The sequence below is a fragment of the Geospiza fortis genome, unplaced genomic scaffold (genome assembly GCF_000277835.1).
Source record: "Geospiza fortis unplaced genomic scaffold, GeoFor_1.0 scaffold396, whole genome shotgun sequence".
Taxonomy (NCBI): Eukaryota; Metazoa; Chordata; class Aves; order Passeriformes; family Thraupidae; genus Geospiza; species Geospiza fortis.
Genome location: NW_005054345.1, coordinates 4,588,918 through 4,599,068, shown reverse-complemented (window position 1 = coordinate 4,599,068; position 10,151 = coordinate 4,588,918). Strand labels below are relative to the sequence as shown.

The 10,151-nt window shown below is 41.6% G+C and overlaps 1 protein-coding gene across 7 annotated transcripts in view; it reads right to left on the bottom strand.

Moving 5' to 3' along the window:
- Positions 1-774: 774 nt before the first annotated feature.
- Positions 775-10,151, bottom strand: part of NFIA (nuclear factor I A) — a 348,500-nt gene continuing 339,123 nt past the window's right edge. For 4 of the 7 annotated variants that reach the window (XM_031058563.1, XM_005422969.2, XM_031058564.1 and 1 more), the window contains one exon: positions 775-7,994. In XM_031058563.1, coding sequence (XP_030914423.1) covers positions 7,918-7,994 — 77 coding nt within the window. In that variant the 3' untranslated portion in view covers positions 775-7,917. The remainder of the gene's footprint in view (positions 7,995-10,151) is intronic. The other 3 variants (XM_031058561.1, XM_031058562.1, XM_031058565.1) reach the window with 1 other exon arrangement.

The following is a 10,151-nucleotide window of genomic DNA, read 5'->3' as shown; positions in this document are numbered from 1 at the left end:
TCCCCCCAAATAAAATGGAAGAGCTGGTGTTGCAGCTGGTGCTGCCTGGAGAAGGGCCGGGGGTCATGAGGGTCCCTGTTTGCTGTCCCCAAGGGCAGAGCTGCACCAGCCCTCACCCTTCAGGTGTGAGCTCAGTGTCTGCTTTTACATAGAAAACAGACAGAATGGCTCAAATGCAAAAGAACCCTTTCTGCAAATGCTAAATTCTGCATGTATCTTTTAAGCAAAAGGTGTTGCAGAGTGAAAAACTTTGAAGAAAACTTTAACATTTGTAAAAGAGCTTAAATTTTGCCTATTTCTGCACCCAGAGCCTTGCAGAGAGAGGCAGCTCTGCCAGCAGCTCCAAGGTCAATCCCCACAGCCGTGGCTATACTGGGGCTCCTCAGAAATGTGGCAATATTGTTATAGTTTGGCTACATTTAAAGACGCATTGTAGCATTTGCAGCACTTATTAATCTCCTGGATCTTTCCTAGGTGTGCTTCATCTCTTTAATTTGAATGATTAAACTGCAGAGATTTGCTGAGGATTAATCTGATATTGGAACGATTTTGTGCAACGGGACACCAAAAACACGGGGAAGAGTGGCCAATGTGACAAAATATTTATTTTTTTCGATTTACCCAAATATCCCCATGATTTGGGATGAAGCTGCTGCCTGGGAGCCTGCCCAGGCTGCAAGGCTGGGGCCAGGAGAGGTTGATGCCCGATGCCCACAGTCCTACAGCCGCAACCCGACCCCGTGCCCGGCTGGGAGTAAATAACAACACGGCCTGTTAGCATTAGCAATTTTTTATTTTCCTTTTTTGTTGCATAGGAAATGCAGTACTTGCTTCCAGTAATTGTATTGTAATGTGAGAAGGTGGTAGCACTAATGGTTGAATACAAGAGTTAAACTAATCCACACCAGCTCAAAAAACCTGCGGAGACTTAGTTGAATAAGAATGGATGCCCACAGTGATTCTCAACCAATTACAATTTTTTTCACAGAACACAGTAAAACTAAAATGGTAACTATGAGAGTCAATACAAGTATACTAGAGGCACGAGGGGCCTGACTCATAAAAAAAAATGAACACGACATGGTATTAACACGGGTGTCAAGTGAATTTGCAGCAGATCTTTCACACGGCCGGTGGAAATTTTAGCGCCTCAAATCTCACCCCGCCGCTGAGGGACTGGGCTGGGGCAGAGTTCGGGAGAACCTGCACAGCCGGCCAAAATGGAGATTTCTCCTTGATTGTGTTTCCCAAGAATTTCGTGGCCCTGTCCCCAAGGCAGCAGCTGCAACAAGGACGAGCGGCGTCGGTGGCGGATGCCGAGCCAGGCGCTCTCGCCCTACCATGCTCCGTCTAGAAACTCATCTTCGTTTTGTTTTTCCCCTCATATTAATTTGTGGATGCAGATTAAAGGGGGGAGATTTCACCCAACACAATTGTTTTTGTTCATGCTCGAGCATAGAAGATTAACTAAGTGGAAAATAGTCTTCCCTAAGGAAAAAAAACCCCAGCATCCAAAGTACAAAAGTTCACATTGCGGGCGAGCGCTGGCCCCGACGGAGGGTTTCTCTAGAGCTCAGAGGTAGCGATCGAGCGCGTTTTGTTCTGGTGCGGACAAGATCTCTTTTGTGATCGAGTCGCGGTGTCCCGAGCCCCCGGCACCGGCCGGAGCCGTCCTCCCCCTTTTCCTCCTGCCAACCTGCACCTCTGGGGCTCGGAGCATGGTCCTGCGCTGCCTCGCCTCCTCCACGGCCCCTTCCCACCGGTTCCTGGTCTCCGCGGGGCTGGGGGAGGCGGAGAGGGGAAGGGGAGGGAGAGCAGGGCCAGCGGGGCTCGCCAGGGCGAAGCCCACCCTCAATTTGGAGGAGAGGAGCCCACCAGCCTCCCGTGTTAATAGCAAAGGAGCTTTTATGAATCGGGCCCAAAGTTTTGTACAGAGTTTGTTTGAAGAAAAATATTGCAACTGTGCATGAAACTAAACAACCACATGAGGTTTTTTTTTTCTTTTTTTCTTTTTTTTTTTTTTTTAAAGGGTTTTTTTCTTTCTATATGAGGAAGTCTGGTGTGAAGAAGGGTCAAGCATGGGTACCTGGTTCACCGCTGCCCATTAAGAAATCTCTCGCAACATGAGCTCGGTCTCATTTGTGGGTTTAAAGGACTGTCCCTTCAATTTGAACTGTTCTTCAGAGCAAGCTCTCTGAATTCTTAGGGTAGCTTTTCGAGACGAAAATCTTACCAGGCACGGATTTCTGGTCTCAAACACCATGTCCTGCCCTCTAGGAAAAAAAAAAAAAAAAAAAAAAAAAAAGGAAAAAAAAAAAAAAAAAAAAAAAAAAACCCAAAACACAAGTAATACTGAATTTAAGTAAATGTATACCTCCAAAATACTGAAAACACCCCAAATCAATAAAGACAGAATTTGCGTTCTCAGTGAAATATCTTTAAACCTATCTGACAAGAACCAAGTCAGAAAAAAAGACTAACATAACTTTGAGTAATATTCATACAGCTACTAAGCATTATGGAATAGCATGCATTAATATTGTACGGTTATTTTACATCACCTATATCAGAAGGTTCTGACAGACAGCGAAGGCTACCGGTGTAGAAAAATCTTACTTCAGAAGAGCAATATAATACAGATTTCACAGGCACTACATTTTAATATATCAGGTATTATGCTGGTTTTCTTATAATTCTTTCTGTCCTAAAGCTGGCATTATAACAATGACCGAAAAGGCAAGGATCGAAGTAAACGGAAAGTAGATACCAAAGTTGATATATTCTTTTCTTTTTTTTTTTTCAGATAGATTAGTGCATAGTTTTCATGCAGATAAACACTGCTATGCATTTACATTGTTGGAAAGCAGAGTGAATTGAGCCCAAGTTGTCACATTTTTGTAAATCATTTTGCCAGCCTGTAATAGCACCATGTAATGGATTTGCATTAAACATTAAATTGATTTCAGAATTGGTGACACAGTATTCACTACAGTTAAGTGCTATGGAATAGCTTCAATGTTACCTGCTATATATCAAAGCAATTTTCATCCCACTGCTTTTTTATTGGAAAAAATAAAAGGAAAATGTACTCGATACTAATTAGACTATTGCGCAGCCTTGGACTTGATGATGGCATAGCTGGGTTTACTGTCAAACAGTAATACATGCATTGACTTCAAGACAAAATTGGCATTGTAAGCTTGATTTAATGAAAATCCTGCCTAGCAGGCAGTGTTAACTTCACAAGACCTGCCTCCGACAGACCTCATGAGGTTGAATTTGTTATTTATTTATTGTTTAGGTGCCATTGAAGCTCTCCTTACATTGTCATGCCGGTTATGGTTTTAATTTTGTTCGATGGAGGCCTTCTACCAACAAAAAAAAAGAAAAAAAAAGATATTTCCAGAGACACAATGCAAAGTACAATATTAACTGACATTCTTAAAAAAATAATTCACCACAAGGAAAAAAAAACTGTTTTAGGCTATGTATCTGGGTTTTTTTGTATTTTTGTACAGTAAATATTTTATAACACTGTTACTACAAAGCTGCAAATATACGGAACAAAGAGAACTAGAGAAAGAAAAAAAAAATGTTAGAGGGATTTTGCATATTCCTGTGGGCTGACTGAATACTGTGGAGTTGAGAAAACTTGGTGTTTCTTTTCCCCTTCGACCTTAAGGGGAGGGGGAACAAGCAACAGAGACAAAGTGTACCATGGCTGCCTAAACTCGAAGCCCGAAAGTTTTTTTTATTATAAAGGAAAAAGAATAAATAATAATGGCATTGCTGGGGTGTGCGGCATGAGAAAAGCAAGTGCCCTCGCTCAAAAAAAAAAAAAAATTTAAAAAACCCGAAAAAAGAGGGGTGAAAAAAAGAAGAAAGGAATTAACTTGGGAAAAAGTCAATTCGCGCTAAGCCATCCCTAGGGCTTTAAATTTGGGTGGGCGGGGGTGGGCACAGGTCAGAGAATTTGTGCGTCTGACAGTTCTGGAGAGAAGGAGGCGGGGAGGAAAAAAAGTTCTTGGGTGACTCCGAAGGAGCGCCCGGTGCGGAGCCGGGGCTCTGCTGCCGCCCGCACGCCGGGACCATCCAGGGATGGATGGCTGGCTGGCTGGCTGGCTGGGTGGCTGGGTGGATGGAGGGATGGATGGATGCCCCATCCCTCCTGCCCATCCCTGCTCGCCTCCCCGCTCCTCTAAAAGAGGACTAAAACACTGTTTGTTCTCTACACCTGCACAGAACGGAACTGCCGCGTTTCCTGCGTGAGAGGAAGGTGAACGCAAACTGAATTTAGTGTGTAATACTTTACAACCCCTGTTGGTTAACACCCTTGACCTCCTACCTAATGTTTTAAAGCCTTTAAAACATTTTTTTTTCTCGCAATTCTGCTCAGAGTTCCCTAACTTTAGCGTCATCAAACTTAATATGACAAAAATACCTTCAAAAATACAGCATACCTGTAATGTCCATTTACAATGGTTCTTCAGTAGCCTATACTTCTCAAGCATAGGAATATGCTATACCATTGAGAGAAGAAAAATAACTGTATTTAAATACATACAAAAAAAGGAAACGGGAAAGTTTTTAACTTAAATCCAGTTCCCAAAGGAAAAAAAAAAAAAAAGCAATTCTATGAACGCTGCCTTTATAACGAACAATCAGAAATTCCACTAAGCTAATTTGACAGAAATTTTTCCTCATTTAAACAACATTACAAAAGTCCTGCATTATAAAATAGGGTAGAATAAATCAGTGTAATCAATAAAACTATACAACATACAAATTACATATCTTCTGAGTGGGCAGTTTAATTCTCTCTCTTTGCAGCCATGACTACAACATGCTCACTAAAAACAACTAACTGCCCAAACTATTGCTTAGTTTGTTTTGTTTAAAAAAGGGTGCAATTTTATTGTATATACAACCAATTTACTGGTAATACCTTGTCTCATAGCAAGGTTCTGACAAAATGTTTGTCTAGGCTTTTTTCCCTTCACTGTGAAGCACTGAAAGCTGCTATTTTTTTTTTTTTTAGTGCACATATGTCTTAATAAAGTAATGCCCAGCTAAGTGCTATAGGGAAGGCAAAGGATGCTGGCTAGAGGATGTGATACCATATACTAACAATCACACAATACAATAGAGCAAAATGACTACTCAACCACTTATCAGACACATATGAAAATCCAAAACATTTTATTTTTTCCTTAAATAGAGAATAACCAGTAAACAATTTTCAGAACTTGGAAGTTTAAAAACGTGCATATAAAAATGGGCATTATATACTTTTATTGAATGTGGATTGATTGCAGTCTGCTAATAAAAATGGGTGTGGGATCTGAAGAAAAAGGAAGTTGTTTTTTTTTTTTTTAAGGCTTGCTTGTGAAAGGAACAGTTGTAAAACAAAAATTGCTTGAAGCAGGGTTCAGCTTAGTGCTTCACAGTTTGACTGCTTCTCTAAGAAGAGCCCTTCCTGCATGTGCATTCAAAAATCACAAAAGTACAAAGACAAACACCTAAAACACACTGCGTCAAGTGCAGCACCAACTTTGGTCAAATAAAAAAAAATTAAAAGAAAAATTAATAATTGCTAAGCTTTTCTACATGATATAAGCAGGTATTGCATATTTTCATATATCTGGGAGAAAACAAAACAAAAAAAGGAAGACTCCAAATAAAAGGTAAAATGCAGCAACATCCAAAAATACTGATAATCTAGCATCTACAGATCTCAGAATAGCACTGCCACTGACCATACAGGACAATAAACACTACTCCTATCTGCGGAACAACTAACATCCTATTTAATTCTAGATGTTGGAACTGACAATGGCTGACATAAAAGTCACATTTACAAAAAGTGTCTCCAAATGCTTGACTAGGGAAAAACCCCTTTCAATATAGGAACATGTGCAACAATTCCACAAATAATCGCTATCCAGGGCAAGGCACATTGATATGGAATTTTTTTTTTTTTTTGTTTCGTGCAAATTAAGAAAACAAAACAAAACATCGTTTCAGGGAAAAGATGAGGAGCAAAGTGTCTTCCCAAGAATTTCAGTTACTTGATTGTATAGGACAGTAGTAGAAACCCTTCTGAAGGGTCGAACAAACATAGTTTAAAGGCAAGTGCCTGGAATAGGGATTACAATATTGTGTCTTAATGCACTCTACTTTACCCTACATTAACTATATAAAAATTAGTTACTAACACTAGAACATGCAGAGACTTTCTCTGATTAGCTGGACTCGCCAACCAGAACGTATATATATGTATAGTATAGGAAACCTTCTTAAAGTTGCATGTGAAGCAAAGGGGTGCTCCGCTGTCTGATAGAAAAAATCACTTGCACTCTTTTTTTTTTCTTTTTTTTTCCTTTTTTTTGTACATAAGATACAGGACGTTTGGGGTCCAAACTTCTTTTTTTTTTTTTTTTTTTTCATTTTCTACTTATTTGTCTGTTTTTTTTCTTTTTTCTTCTTCAGCAAGTGCCCTTGCTTTGAACTGGCATAAGTTGTAAGAAGATCAGCATCGTTCGTTTCTGTAATGATTTCTCCACAGTCCAGAAAATGTACCAGTTCAGGGACACGAAGGTGTTTTACTTTCTGGACCGTTCTCTCTTATTCCCAAGGTGTTTGAGAACTGTTAAACCCTATATTGCCGGAAACACGTAAAATTTGTCAGAATTGGCATAATCCATTATAGTGACTTTTAGCTTATAAAATTAACAGATATTATGATTTAATTTTAGTTATGTGCTTTGATAACAGAAAATGATTAATTAGCATTTAATGTAGTTAACATATTGTGGTAAAAGCACCATTAGATTTGTTTTTTTTTTTTAATTTTCCTTCAGTTTTAAAGGGATACAAGTTCAACAATAAAAAACATAAAAAGCAAAAATAGCTCCCCTTTTTCTTGCAAGGCTGTTTTTTACCCCAATAATTTAGAGTCCTGGGGTGGAAGGACTTGGAAAACAAAAATAGAATTTTCAACAATCTCTATCTTACAAAGATATTTAGCTATCCAATGAAATTGCACTTTACTCAATTCAAAATTCGATTGTTTTGATTGATTCCTGTCAGTTTCTGTCAAAACAGACCAACTTCCCCATTTCTGCGTGAATTTTTGTGTAATTGTTGAAAATTGTTGAAAAATGTTTTTTTTAAATGTAAGTGCAGCATTTCAAACTTTTTTTCTTTTTTTTCTTTTTTTTTTTTAAGTGAATAGTAGTAGTTTGATGTTTTAAATCGCTCTGCAATCGAGTGGAAAAAAATTGTTGACAATGCTCTTATGGTTCATGTTACGTCTCTAAGTGCCGACTGTAAAAAAAAAAAAAAAGAAAAAAAAACCCCAACAACAACAACAACAAAAAAAAGAAACCTGCATTTTTTTTCCCCCGATATGTTACAGAAAAAAAAAAAAACATGCTCTATGTCTGTCCGGTAAGTTATATATTGCAGAATTCAGCTACTACAAAAGTTATAGTTTAAGTGTGTTTCATGATTTCTCAAGAAGTCTCACACCTGTATGGGAAAATCCGATGAGGATACTGTAAAACAGTTAGGCTCCATATGGAAAGTGTGTTACAACAGCGAGTTGGTAAGCAGCAGCAGAGGCTAGTTCTACTCAGTGTCACCTAACGCTTACACTACCAATGAAACACTTCAAAAGTTATGAAGCCCAACCATTTCCAGCACCATATGAGAAATTACAACAGTCCTAAAGTTGTCTAAAAAAAAAAAAATTAAAAAAAAAAAGAAAAATTAAAATCAAATCTCGAGAGAAAGTTACGGCCTTTGCCATTCAACCATAACGTTTGCCATTTCCATGAACGAGTTTGCTGTCGGTGTCTGCTCGCCTCCCCTTCCGCCGATGTGAAGTCGCTGCGCTGCGTTGCTGCTGCTTCCGTGTTACAGAGGTGGGAAGGGGTCTGGTGGTCTGTCCGGTGCGTGGTGGGAAGCGGAGACTTTTATCCCAGGTACCAGGACTGCAAAAAGAGAAAGGAGAGGCATCAGCCCCGGCCCTCGCTCTCGCCGCTTCCCCAAGGGCTCCGGGCACGGCCGCCAGCCTCCTCCACCAAGAGGGGGGCTAATTGAGACCGTGACGAATTGACCTAATTACAAAGCTTAATTAAAAATACTGTACAAATCAATATATTTTTTTTCCTCACCGACAGTCGCTGGACATAGCTACAGATGAATGCGGGGGTCATGTCACGTTACAAGTTATCAATCTTTTTAATAGATGATGGCTTGAAGATCCCTCCAGTTCACTTTTGTCTAATCCCCTGAAAAGGCGATACACATTCGCCTCTCTGTGCCATTTATCACCCTGCAGTCGGGGTTTTCTTGGGTATTTAGGCATGTGCCAGCATAAGCATCTGTTGCTTTATACTGCCCTGCTTCAACTGTCTCGCTGGAACAGATGCACAGAAATTCAACAACAGGGCTGTTTTCTTAGGAGAAATGTGGATCGCTACAGAAAAGCCAGGATAAAGCAAATCTGGGGAAAGTGGATCAGTGAAAATGTCCTGTACCTCTCCCCATACTTGTGTTTCAAAACAAAACGTGGGCCTCAACTAATAGCTTTTCTTTGGGAAAATATTTTTTTCCCCTTTTTCTTCTTTTTCCCATAGGGAGGGAATTCCCAGGGAATTCAGCCCAGCAACAATACCGTCCTTAACCCAACGGCGCAGATGCCCGGAGCACAGAGAGCAGCTTCGCTCCTCCATAGGAAAATAAACACAGTTGGGAAGCTGGAGTGGGCTCTGCTGGAGCAGGGGCAGTGCCACTGCACCGGGGAGAGCCCATCCCAGCCCCGGCAGGGTCAGCCCAACCTGAACCCGCCATGAATGAGAGCAGTGTTAGGCCCTGGGACCGTGCGCGAGGGGGGATGCTCCTTGGCAGTGACATATTGCTGTGGGAATACACCAACAAGCAGCAACTATTTAGCCTGGAGTAAAGTAATACAACAAGAAAGACTCAGGTATTAAAGAGCCGTTGCTGATACCCCCCGTTTTTTTGCTGGGGCTCCTGTAATATATGAGGTGCGTCCGTGCGTGTGCACGGACCGATGACAAGTTTTACCAAGTTTTTCCTCCGCTCCTTTTCGGCCTCTGACGTGATTGATAGCACAATCAGCTCAGGGAGGACTTATGAACATTTACGGGAGACTCTGAGGCAAGTTTCATGTGGGACCTGGAGATTATGTGGTCTTGCCATGGAGGTAGGAACTGGTAAAATAAATAGCAGGATTGGAGAAGTTGTCCTGCTTCCAATACACCTCATTAACTAACTCTTCCTCCGCTCGCCCTTCTGAATACAAACACACCGGTCCCATATCGGCTCCATCTATTGCCTACAGATTTTATATTTAGACTTACTCAGGCTGCAATTAAACGAAATAGTTCTCATATGTAAAGTTTATAAACAGAGGAAAGTTCTGGCAGGGTTCGTGAAGCGGAGCCAAGTCCCGTTCTCCTCCCTGACTGCGGGGCCCTACTGATTTTTAGGTGGGTGCAGGGACATGGAGTGTGGGCTGTGCTGTGCTGGAGACATCTCCAACCACGGTCAGCACCTCCGGCCATTGCCAGCTCCCAACTTTTCCAAACTTTTCAGGGTCATCCCTCACGCTTTTTCCTTGAGTGTGACAGTTTTGGGCCGGACTGGGAACTGTGGCACTGCCCAGCGGGGAGGAGAGGGGGGTAAAGTCTAAGAAGGGAGGGAGTAGAGGGGTTAAAACTGCAAGGTAAAGGAGAAGAGGGGTTACAGACTGAGGTGATGGAGTTGAGGGGTTACAGACTGAGAGAGGATGGGAATTAGGGGGGGTTAAGGCTGAGGTGATGGAGTAGAGGGGGTAAAGATCGAGAGGAGATGAGGTAGAGGGGTTGGACACTGCAAAGTGATGGAGTGGAAGGGCTGAACACCGTGAGATGATGGAGTAGAAAAGTTAAAACCGAGAGGTGATGGAGTAGAGAGGTTAAAAATTTAGTGGCGATGGAGTAGAGGGGTTAAAACTGCGAGGTGATGGAGTGGAAGGGTTAAAGGCTGCGAGGCCGAGGAGTGGAGGGGTTGAACAGTTCCAGGCGATGGTTCCCATCTCCGCAGTCCGGCTGCTCCATGGCCGCTGGTCCGGCACATGGCCC